The 12,812-nt window shown below is 43.9% G+C and overlaps 1 protein-coding gene across 1 annotated transcript; it reads right to left on the bottom strand.

Moving 5' to 3' along the window:
* Nucleotides 1-622: 622 nt before the first annotated feature.
* On the bottom strand, nucleotides 623-5,415 carry Bambi (BMP and activin membrane bound inhibitor). The gene is made up of 3 exons (XM_055608595.1): nucleotides 5,071-5,415; nucleotides 1,832-2,119; nucleotides 623-1,397 (listed from the first exon to the last, which is right to left on the bottom strand). The coding sequence occupies exons 1-3, from the start codon at nucleotides 5,144-5,146 to the stop codon at nucleotides 979-981; spliced, it is 783 nt and encodes a 260-aa protein (XP_055464570.1). The 5' UTR covers nucleotides 5,147-5,415; the 3' UTR covers nucleotides 623-978.
* Between the last annotated feature and the right edge of the window lie 7,397 nt (nucleotides 5,416-12,812).

Genomic DNA, 12,812 nt, shown 5'->3' with positions numbered 1-12,812 from the left:
AACGTAGACAGTGGTTAAGTTTACTGCAGACATTCTTTAGTGGGGGAGTTGGACATAGTCAAGTCCCTGCAGGGAAAGCGGATGAAGCTGATAAAACATTCCTTTTGTATGGTAACTTCAGAAACTCAGGACCTATCTATCTGGTCTGGCACAAGTAAGTGAAGAATTCCTAGGGCCTGGGGTGTAGCTTAGTGGTAGAATATGTGCTAGCATGCACGGGTCCAGAGACAACCTTTAGCACAAACAAGGAAAGTTCTTAGATAAAAAGTAAAACCAGAGCCATTCTAGAAAACAATGTAGAAGACACTAGACAATGGTCATTACACGAAGACAATTAATGACAGGTTTGTGTAAGAATGAGCAAGATCAAAACCAAGGCAAACATATTTCAGCAGTATGAGTAAACAAGCCTTCATTCATAATTAACATGTTCTCTCTTGCACTTCCAAGTGAAATGTTTTGCTGGTTGGCTGGTTGGCTTTCTGTAGTGCTAGAGAAAAATCAAACCTAGGGTCTCATGTATACCAGACAAACAGTCTAGCCCTGAGCTACACCACCATCAGCTTCCCCGTCCCTTCAATCTAAGTTTCTAATTTATGAAAGACACCAGTAAATTTTCGGACAAAAATATATATTTTTAAAAAAATCTTTTACAATAAATGGAGATGTAGGAGCTTACAGAGAGCACACTGTTTATTTCAGTCAGTCACGGATCCCTGGGATACAAAGAACCCTGGAAAAGTGTGTGCAGAGTCCTCTCTTTGCCTTTTATAATTTCAAAGCAAATTAATCCATTTCACTGTATATGAGTCTGTGCAAAAAATCCTTCAGAAGAAATAGCCAAGATCCCCTTTGCAGAGGCCATTTCTGTTTCTCCAAATTGACTCAGTGAGTTAGTCTGTCTCCAGATAAAAGTGCTCCTGTCAGCAGAACTCAGAAGGCCTTCAAGGGTGCAGTTTATGGTTCAGACAGATGTTGTCATACAAATTCCAGCTTCCCATGACCACTATACATGCCCCAGTGCACAAGGGAGAGGATCTTCTCATTGCTGAGCTCTGCTTGCCTCATTTTGTCGCAGGTCAGACAGCAGTTCTCCTGCCCACTGACAGGTACCATGCACTCCAAGTCCAACTTTGCAACTTGTCCCTTCTTGGAATGGTGTCCGTGAAAGCTGTAGTGCAAACGAGAGAGCATCTGCTGCCGCTGATCCTGCAGTCTCTTGTTCTCACTTCGGAGCATCCGCAAGGCCAGCATAATGAGCAACACTAAGATCAGGCCACCAGCGATGGGGACTGCTATTACAGCTGCGCGAAACCACAGTTCTTTGGAGGAGGTCAGCTCCTGCACCTTGGTGATGAGGTTTCTGCTACTGTCGTGCTGATACCGGTTTCCTTGTCCTAAAGGAATGCAGAGAAAATGGTCAAACAAACTGGACGACCACCTCCTAGGAGCAAGCAGGAAGACAACCACTTTCCATAAGGGAGCCCATTTAAACAGCAACTTACAAACCATTTAAGAAACTGCATGTTATGTAAGCATCCAAAGGATGCTTATAGATGCATTTGTTTACAGGCTATCATTACTTGGATTTAATGGCCTTTTAATGTCCTCAAAATGTTGAAATAGCAGGCAAAGCCTATTATGTGGCGACATCTAATGCTCAGGCAGACATAAAAGCCACTCATTTAGAGATGCTCTTTGCATCCAGCCATGCTCTCCCTCTGGTGTCTCTAATTACATTAACAACAAAATCAATAGCAGACATACAAAGTCGCTGCTGTCACAGGCCCATAGATCAGGCAGGCTCCTGGTCAGGACAACTTGGACCTACCTGATGCTTCGCTCTTGGGAGGAGAGAGGACATCATGCAGCCCCCGGTAATTGCACATGTCTTCATGACAGCATTCCAAAGTGGGCATGGCAGGGCCAGAGTGGTTTTGGGCCTGTTTGGTTCGGCAGATCTCTGCTGTGCTTGCAAGTGAGTCTAGGCAGCCATGGGTGAGTGGGGAATTGGTGTTCTGAGGATCAAGAAGTCTGGAGAAGCAGGCACTTAGCTCAGACTTACACATGTACCCAGTGGCCACGCAGTGAGCAGCATCACAGTAGCATCGGATCTCTCCTGAAAACAAAGAAACTCTGTCAGCATTGCCTGAAGCCTGAACTCAAAGGCACTTACTGTAGATTGCTCAAGATGAGCGGTTACAACAGCAGCCCACAGGGACAGAAATGCTCCAAGAGCAAGCAGTGTCTTAACTTTCAGTGAGCTAAATGCTGGGAATATATGCAACCCAACAACAGGTTTCTGATGAGTTAAAGAAATGAAATATGTTGTGGTTTGAAGGGAAACAGTTTTCACTATATTGTCTTTTGTTGTAAGGCAAAGTCATGTTATTCATCCATTTTATGCTATACAACTACACAACATAAAAATGTCAGGCTTTGGGGTTTTGTCTATATAAATATTTGAACGGAACTACTGAATTGTTTGGCATCCCAAAGGACTGAGCCAAGTTTTAAGAGCCCGGACTGACACTTTATAAAGTTATTAGCTAGACACAACAATCTAGAAACTGCACAGGTCAGGAGATTTCCAAACTATGAAACTGGGCAGCTATCTGTGATCTCTCTAGAAAAGGCAAACTTTGCCTGTAAAGATCCTTTCATGCAGAGGAGCTTTTAGTCCGAACATTGTAAAACAGGAACTAGGCAGTTTACAATTAGTGGTTTGCTTGCCAAAGTCAATTTCTTTCAGCCCAAATGGAAAGTCATAAAAGGGGGGATGTAAAACTGCAAGGCTAACTTCACCTCCTCCCCCTCAGCTTTGCATGTAATTTAACATGTGACCTAAAAGGGGAAACTCGAAACTGAAAATCCTCTGCTGGTTGAAGGAAAAAATCCTTAAGGAAACCTCAAATTTTTCTCCAGGAAGTGCTTAAAGTTTCCTTTATAAAATTCACTTTGTGAGTTGCAAAGCTCTGTTAACATCTTGTCACAGTGCAAGATTTCAGGCTTGGACATGGACCTGAAAGTTATCAGTCACAAGAAACTGAGATGCCCAGAAGGGTAAATGCCTGTCGCTGTTGGGGGCCACAGCTCAGGCCACTGTACACCAAACACACGCACCTCGTCCCAGGTCCCAATCAGAAGATGTTTAGTTACTAAAACCTCCACCCTGACATTCAATACTGAGAGCTTCAGCTTTCCCAAACCTCCCCCAACCTCACTTCTCTTCCTCCTTTCTATGAATGCCTGAGTAAGGTGTCTCATTTAATTATCTGTCCAAATTCCAGGCCACTGCGTGGTGTGCTCAGTTTTCAGCCCGGCTGCTTACACTTCAGCTGAAGAAAAACCAGCCAGCTCAAACCTTACTTTCCTAGTTGTAGCCCCGGTCCCTTCTCCTGCCTCCTCTACTCCAAGTGAAATCTGCAACAATTCCTTTCTGTTTTCTCCTCCTTCTTTCAAGTTTAGTCTATTCCTTGCATAAAAGTTCACCAGGCTTAAGTGATAATAACTACATATTCCTGGCCTGACAAATTCTATATACATTAAGTAAAAATAAAACAGATTTGAGCTGTGGATTTGGTGTGGAAACGATAAACTAAATGCAAGTAAAATGTTGCTTCAGTGTTTATGAGCACCTATTTAGAATACTATATTTTCAAAGACCTAAAACAGTCTTAATAAAAATTTGACAAGTAACTGGGAAAGTTCTAAGACTTTAAAGAAAAATTGGAGCCACATTTCAACAAGAATGGACTTTTGTATTGCTGTATTAAAACTATATTTCTGTCATTCCATAAGGTTTCTTCCTGTGGCATGCAAAGGCCAAAAGGGGATTGGTATTTTAAAACCGGTGAACAATGCTCTTCTGTTTGCCCTTTCTAGTTACTGTATGCAGTGATTAAACAAAAATGTCTGCTTCAGTCAAGATGGCTACAGCAGGGGCTGAGGAGGGCTTCTTTTAAATAAAGCTTTTGAAGTCCGCGGCAGTCAGAAATCTCTGATCCCCTAATTATATCATTATCAGGCACATAGTTTCGGTATCTGTGACTTCATGTCAGCCCCGTCCCTCCCTGCTCTGCCTGCCTTTGATAGGGCCAGAAGGCTTCCCTCTGCAGGCTGTATGGGCTGTTATTTAGGGCTAATTACACCCTTCCTTCCAAAATAAATAAACACTGTAGCACCTCATCCTTGCTGGGCTGGCTAATCCTTTAACCTCAGGTCTGCTACATGGCAATTAGAGAAAAGTGTGTTTGGGGGTGAGGGTCAGAGACTAAATAATGCTTCCCATTAAAAAAAAAAATGGGTTAGCAGAACATGAGGTAGAGTCCTGGTTATGTGGGGGGCTGGGGTGGAATTGGGGAGGAGAACCTTGAAATCTAAGAGTTACGAGAATATCCATCTAAAAGATGAGCCCTGCTGGAAAGAAAAAGACTTTTTTTCCCTATCCTTTTTCCAAAAGTGTCTGTAAAAATATTAAGCTGGAAAGGAGTGGATGGATGACAGCGCTTACTCCCAGCCACTTTAGAGCAAGAGGCCACACTTCAGCAGGTACCTCACACTCCTATATTTCCAGGGAGACCTCGCGCTGGTTGGTCCTCAGATGTGCACACTCCAACACATTCAGACACGCGAAGTTACACGCGCCACTCGCACTCACTCAGAAATATTCAGACACATGTGCAGAAATTCAGAAGCACTGAAGTCAGGAACGCAGACAAGCTCAGCTCAGAAACAGACACCGGCAAAAGCAAGGATTCTGTAGGCACACGCTCAGACATCCAAAAATACAGTTACAAATTTAGTGGCACGTTCAGGGGTGGGCACTGAGAAAAACCAACAGGGACGCCTGCCCGACACAGTTGGCCTTTTCTAGGACAGTCCCTTCGGGATACGTGAGACCAGCGGCGTCCGGTCATCTCCCGGCCCCGAGTTCAAGAGTTCACCCCCGGCCAACCGCCCCGAGGTCTGACGGCCCTTCAACGCTCTAGGCCGGGGAGAGAGCACCTCGGCCAAGGCGGGCACCTAGCCGCGGCTCACAAAGCTCGAAGGCCGCCCCGCGGCACCCACCTTTAGTGAGCAGCACAGCCATGGCGCAGAGCTCCAGCTGCAGCCAGATGAAGATGTAGCTGGAGTGGCGATCCATTGACGACCCGCGCCCTCGTCGCTCCGGGAGCGAGGCGCGGCTGCTCGACGACCCCCGGGACGCGCCGCGCACGAGCCCGGGCGACGTCAGTGGAGGGGCGGGGGTCGGAGCATGGAGCGGGAGCAAGGCTACCGAGGACACGTTCCCGGCCCCGCGGGCTCGCTGGCGGTCTTCCCCTCGCCCCGCCACCTCGCGCACTAACCACGAACAGCGGGCACGCGTGGAAGCCACCCACGGAGCAGCGCCAGCTATCCCTGGCAGCCGAAGTCTGCGGGTAAATAGCGCCCGGCGCCCGGAGCTGGCCAAGTGCGGGCCCGCCCTGGCCCCGCCTCCGCTCTCTGATTGGCCGAAGCCCTAGCCCCGGCAGTAAGGGGCGGAGCCAGACTCGGCCCAGGGCCAACTTGCCCCGGGGCTCCCGCTGGCGCCGGCGTCTAGCGCTGTGGGCTCGGCTTCAGCACTCCCCCAAGCGGACGCCTGCGCGTGCAGCCTCGGAGGCTCCGCGGAGCCCCGTTTCTAGATAGCCTCCGGGTTTACTACGAGACCCCCCTCACTGCTCAGTCTCTGGCCAGCGGCCCCCAGCACGTGTCTACGCTTTCGTCCCACCTGGAACCTGCAAGGGACGCCACACTTTCAGTGGTCATGTCCCTGAATCCCCCAGAGAGTAGTTATGCCCGGCTGCGGAACCCCGGAGCCTCCCCAGGGTCAGTGGCCATACCCAGGCCGCCGGATCCAGGGTCCCCGCCTCCCATAGATAGTGGCCATGCTCTGGCAGCCGGAACCTGGAGCCCCTAGAGACAACAATGCCCATGCCCCCGTCACCAAGCCCCAGAGCCCCACAAGGACATGGCTCGCCATGCCCGAGCCAGCCAGTCCTGGAGACATACACCACTCCACCCAACCCCCACTCCCGCGCGTGGCCAAGGAGGAGCCAGGAAGGGGGAAGCCGAGAGCTGCAGTCTGCTCTTTGCCGGCTCCCTGGCTCCCCCCGGGCGCATCCGCCCTGAGCCGGCCGCCTTGTGATCAATAAAGCCCAGACAGACGGACTGTTGATCAGTAGGAGCCGCTGGGTTCTCCTGGGTAGGCAGGGGACGGGGAGCCTGCTAGAGACCCTTGACGAAAATCAGCAAATCCAAAAGCACCCGGCGCCAGCTAGACGACACTGGCCAAGACTCAATTAACCACCCCCCAAACAATCGCAGGCAAACACAGCCGCTGACCTGATCAATATCAGCTCCACAGCGATCTCTTTCCTGAGATACCAAGTCATTTATTAGGGCTTGCGGGGCTGCCTGCCCCAAGGAACTAAAGATGCAAATAGCATGCTGTTTGCTTGTATGAGAGGGAAATAGGCTTAAGGGTTTTATTATTAGAGGGAATGCTCTTTTGCTTTCCCTCCCCCAAGCAAAAGTAAACCATCTGCAAAATTCCCTTTTAGGTTCAGCCAACATTTAAAAGGAACAGAGGTACAAGTCAAGTCATTTTAGAATGGGAGGGCAGATGTGAAGAATAAGAAGTTGGGAGGAGGTCTCTAGCTCCCAGTCACTGCCCTAGCACTTGAGGCCCTGGCTTCCATCCCAGCACAGCAACGCAAACAAGCACAGAAGGTGGAAAATGTCTTATGAATCGAAAATCTATAAACACTTAACAGTAAATTTGCTGAAAGTTTCAGAGACATAGATAGTTAACGAGGCTATATTCAAAACAAAACAAAATTTTAAAAAAAAACTGATATTTTTTGTAAAAAAGTAAATAATCCCATAATCGTATACTCTATTACTTTGCTAGGTCAAAATTGCATTTTAAAAGGAGAAAGGGAAGTTCACACTTGTAATCCTAGCTGTTGGAGAGCTAATGCTGGAGACTTGGCAGGAGTTGGAGGCTGGCCACTGGCTATGCGCTGAATTCCAAACCAGGCTGGGCTGCAAAGTAGACCCTGACTCAAAACATAAGACAAAAACGTTTTTACAAATTTAAATATAAAAAGGGATGAAAAACTGATGGTGAGATACACTCTATAATCACACAATTTGAATCGTGGAAGCAGGAGAATTGCAATTTTGGGGCCAGCATTTACTGTATATTAAGACCCTTTCTCAAAAAATAGACACACACACAGAGTCAGAGAGAAAGAGACAGAGACAGAGAGAGAGACAGAAGGAGAGCTGGGGAAGTGGAACAAGCTCAGCAGGGTTCTTAGGAGAAAACTGAACAGATAAAGACACCCAGTAAACAGCAGGCCTTTCCGCAGGGACAACTGACAGGCAACAGGAAGAGAGTGTCATCAATATTTCCTGGCTGTTTTTAACAGTTAGAACTTTGAAAGGTTAATTCAAGGGCCCTGTGGACCCTATATTGGGGTAATGACACTCTTTTTAACCTTGGAGAGTCAATCATTAGCTAAAAGGAGTCTTTCAGAGCACACTCACTCAGCTGCTTTGGCGTTCCCACCAGTAGACCCCACAAAGTCCAGAATCATGAAGATAACAGCAGCATAAAACTGGATGCATGATATTCTAATGCAGTCCGACAGGGTGAAGATGCTCGGGAATGGTCTCCTGGAAGCAGGGACATTGAGATTGGCTCCTATAGCATACCTATTGGTATACTAGTGGAGGAAAACCACCTCAAACACAGAGCACCACAAAAATTTCAGGTTAGATTAATTGTGGAGGAAGACAGGGATAGTAAAGAAAGGATGGGTAGACAGGCAGAACTGTAGGCAATTCTTTGTGGCTGGAACAGACCAAAATCTACTGAGGACTAACTCTATTTACCTTTGATGCCGTTAAATATTTCATTTATTAAAGAACATGTAAAATTTGTAGGTGAACACAAGGTTGTACCACACACTCCCTGTGTTCCCAGTTTGTCTCATTTAATATTTCTTTTCACACTGGAAGGAGCAGCAGAAACTAGGCTAGGAGACACTGTTCTCTTGTGCTGACCAGTAATGTAACCCACAGTGAATTGATTAAGGTCTTTCTCTGGACAGAGATGCAAATTCTGGAGGCCACTTCAAGAGAGCTGTGTGAATGCAGAGTCCATCTGCTTGCAGACAAACAGCAAATGAGGAAGATGTGCCAACAACCAAAGAGTTAAACCCCAATGGTTTCCAATAGGTGCTCATGTGCTAACGGGCAACTTCAGATGTCCGCTTTTGCCTTCCATCATGTTTGAGGTGTGTTCTCTCTTGTTCACTGCTGGCTGTCTTTGAGCTAGGCAGTCTCCATCTCCTGTGGTGCTGGGAGCATTGGAGGCCAAAGGAGAGGATTTTCTAGTTCTTTCCTGGGATGCTATGCTTGTTACCACACCCAACTTTTCTGTGGTTCTTTTCTGTGAAACTTTGCTTCTCCTTCTTATGTGGCATTTTTCCTACTAAACCACCTTTACTAAGCACTTAACCTGTCTTTACTTTTTTTTTTTTAACCTTAGTGTTAACTTGGGAATCTTGTAGTTGAAACAAGGTCTCAAGTAGCCCAGGCTGGCCCTGAACTTGCTATGCAGCCAAAGATAACCTTGAACTCATGATCCTCTTACCTCCAATTCCTCAGTTCAGAGATTACACCATGACTCAACAGGTCTGGAAAACTCAAGATTCTTTGTGAATCCCTCCATCCCTGTATTCCCCTCCATCTTTCTTCCTTTTGTAAAGTATGGAACTGCTGTACACCCCAGGCTTGCCTTGAACTAGAACCCTCCCTCCTTCAGCCTCCTTAGTGCTAGGATTGGAGGTGTGCAACAGCAAAGCCTCTTCTAAACAACATCTTTTTCTTTCTTTATCTTTTGATTTCCATGACATGGGACTCAAACTTTTGCTCATGCTAAGCAAATGTCCTTCCACTAAGAGACATCCCCAGTCCATAAAACTCTCTTATTCACAGTTCTTTCGCTGGCAAATCTAAGGACCCCTCTTAAGCACTTGTATTTATCAAATTAATATTTGCCATTTAGAATTACACAGAATGTTATTAGTATCTACATTTAGAGGTTTATGTGTATATATTGGGTCATATATAATTTAGAATAAGAATTTGAGATTCACTGCTCAGACAATGATTATAACTTTTTTTGTTTTTATTGCTATGGTCAAAATTCCTAAGTGAATAAAAACTGGTTTTAAGAGAAACAAAAGCTTTAATGGAGAGCATTTGAATCAATGAGGAAATAAAAATTGGTTAGGGAGAAGATGTTAATTATGAGCACATATCAACAGTCAAGAGTAGACAATACTTTTAATTCAATTTAAGATGTTTAAGGACAGCTGCTTCTCTGTAGAGAAGTTTTGTTTTGTGCTCTGCACATGACTCAGATAAATACTTTTCTACACTCAGCTTCTTCATTCACATTCAAACAGCAATGGCTGTGTCATGATGAAATACGCTGCTTCCTCTTACATGGTTTTCTGCCTACTGACAATTCACTTTGAGTCTCTAATAGTAGTTTTTATTTAAAAGTTTTGTTTGTTTGCTTGGTTTTGGTTTGTTTGGTTTTGGTTTTTGGTTTGTTTGTTTGTTTTGGTCAGGCAGTGATAGTGCACGTCTTTATCCCAGCACTCAGGAGGCAGAAGCAAGCCTCCTGAGTTCAAGGCCAGCCTGGTCTACAGAGTGAGTTCCAGGACAGCCAGGGCTATACAGAGGAACCTGATCTGTTTTGGTTTTTCATTTTTCTTCCATTATGGAAAAAGAGGTAAAGGGATGGATGCCTGAAAAAGGCTGGTTGCAGAGTCTGGGAGGAAATATGATAAGATCTGGAAAGAAAAGTCAGAGACTTAAACTCAGTTTACAGTCCAAGAAATGCTTTGGGGATCAAGAAATGCTTAGATGTCTTACAAAAAACAGTGAGCTGTTACTGAGTTAAGTTTTTTTTAAGTAAATAAACAAATAAGACAGATTACTAAATTTGTGGTACAATAAAATCTTCCCTAGAAATCACTGGGAACTTGGCAGTGGGCATAATCAATCAAACAGCATCAACTGTGACTATATTCTATGCCATCCTTGGTCTCTGCAGAAGCCTTTGTTCTGTTGGGTCATATAATGTGATGATCACCTTCCACCCACCAATCAAGACAATGACCTTTCAGGAAGTGTCCAATAGCCTGAAAATTTGATCTTCCTAAAGTCAAATAATGAATAAATCTGTCTTTGTTTTAAATTCAAATGCTGAATCAATTTCCTAGAGTTGAAGAATCACTTTGAATCATTTCCCATCCAATGGAGAACTAACATGGACCCACCTGTTCCTTTAGTGGGTAACATTCTATTATTTTTTTAGGATTAAAACTCATTTATGTCTAAGCCATTGAAATGAGAAAGCTTTGATATTTTCATGGGAAAGACAAACATTTCGATCCTTACTGACATCAGATGAAACTTAACATTATTTCTTTTTGTCCGTACTACTGACTCTTCCCACTTGTCTTTAATGGCCCAAGGGTGATGTCTTCCAACACCGTATTGTGCAAACTGAAATCTTACTAAGATGAGAAATTGAGACCTTTGCAGTGGAACTTTACAAATCTATTTGTCATTTTATACACACACACACACATATATATTCTGTAGCTGCTGTTCGTGTTTTTCACTACAATATTTTTGAGATTACTTTTTTTAAATTGACAGGCAAAATTGCATGTATTCATGCTATGCAGCATTTTAAATAAAGTACATATACATATATACTTTAATATATATAATATAATCTGTATACTTTAATATGTATTCTGGGATGGCTAATTGCAGCTAATTAACACATGGATCACCTCGAACAGTTATTATTTTTGTGACAACAGCACTTATTCTCCTTTCTGAACTTTTGATGATGATGATTTATTGTCACTGATTATAGCGGCCACACTGTTCAGCCTATCTCTTCAACTCATTCAATCTATCCGGTTTTGTGTCTTTTGATCAAGACTTCTCAGTGACCCTTCACCCTAACCATTTCAGCCTATGGAAAACATGGTTCTATTTTAATTTCTTTCTTTAAAAAGTTTTCTTCGTTACATTATATTTATTTTTATGTGTGTCTGTGGAGGTCAGAGGACAACTGATGAGAACTGATGCTCTCTTACTACATGGTTCCTGGGAATTTAACTTTACTAATCCATTGATGAACGCTTGTGTTGCAATAAAAATGGGAGCACAAATCTCTCTTTTCATAATGATTTTATTTCCTTTGGTGTGCATTGAAATTTTAGGGAATACAGTAGTACATTTTTGTTTTTATTAATTTAATTGTGTGTGTGAGCACACATATGAGTGAAGGTACCCAGAGAAGCCAGAAGTATCAGAGGCCCCTGGAGCTGGTGGCACAGGTGTTTGTCTGTCACCTCATATGTGTACTGGAAATCAAACTCAGATCCTCCTGGAAGAACATATATTTTCAACCCAATAATGCCTTTTGTAATTTTTTGGTCATCCTGGCTGGCTTTGGCAGTGTAGACCAGGCTTGACTTGAATCCACAGAGATCTGCCTGCCTCTGCTGCCCACTCCCAGGAATTAATAATACGAACCAGCCTCCAGTAGTACTTTCTGAATACATTGAAGAACTTCCATGATATTTTTTACAAAGGCTGTGCTCATTTGCCTTCCCATTAACAGCATACAAGAAATATTGCTTTATCCATATGTTAACCAACACTTGATGCCTTTTATTCTTTCAGTAATAGCCACCTAACAGAAATGAAGCCACTTATAGAAACAGACTACTCTTTTATTTGCATTTTTTTATTGGTGATGTGGAGCCACTCATTCTGTTGGTCTCCTTTTTAATTTGGAATGTCACAGCATTACCTGGTTGGTCTCAGACTCTTGAGCTCAAATGGTCTTCTTGCATCAGCCGCCAAGCAGCTAAGGCGGCAATGCACCAGGAAGCTCAGCTGGGATGCTTTCTCTCCAGAACTGAACCATTTTCAAATCCTCACAGCATAGTTGCTGAGAACTAAACAACAATAAAGTATAATCTTGCTTTATTATCTACAAAGTATCAAAATGCACATTAACACTAAACATTCATTTTTTAATGATATCTTTGAAATGATATCTTTGAAATGTAGATATATTCCACTGTGAATGGGACAGTGGAAAGGGGCTTTTGGGGGGATTTAGAGCTGAACATACTCTTTGGTTTGGTGATCAAATAGAAAACAGAATATTATTGACTTTGAAAAACACATTACAAGTTCTTGCTTTAATTTCAAGGATGAGAGCTTATTCACTATAACCCCACAGCCCCCTTTAGTCTCTGCCCAGAGGATTAATCTTTTTGAGATGCACCATTTGAAGGGTCCTTTGACTGGCTCCTGGACCCAGGAGCAATACTCAGAAGTTGCTTATTAGTTGTATATTTACAATAAGCTTATTGTAGCCAAACAGCAAACTCCTTAAGTTAGCTAATATTTAGTAGGTCTTTCTCCAGAAGCCAGCCTCTAAGGAACTAGAAATGAGAAGGCTTGCACCTGATCTTCACAAGGTCTGCTTTTCATTATTCTGTCATCAAGCTCATTCCTTTTTTATTTCTAGATCTTGCTTTCTAACACCTTTCACTGCAGTCACCTGGTCATCAGCCCCTTTTCTGGAGGTCATTAGAAGATGGTTTTGCCTTCTGGTCTCCCAATTTGGAAGGTTATCTTCACACTCAAGTGATACAGGTTCAGCTAATGGA

This window comes from Psammomys obesus, unplaced genomic scaffold (assembly GCF_907164565.1).
Source record: "Psammomys obesus unplaced genomic scaffold, mPsaObe1.curated_primary_1811, whole genome shotgun sequence".
Classification (NCBI taxonomy): Eukaryota; Metazoa; Chordata; class Mammalia; order Rodentia; family Muridae; genus Psammomys; species Psammomys obesus.
This window is presented reverse-complemented; position numbering and strand designations above follow the sequence as displayed.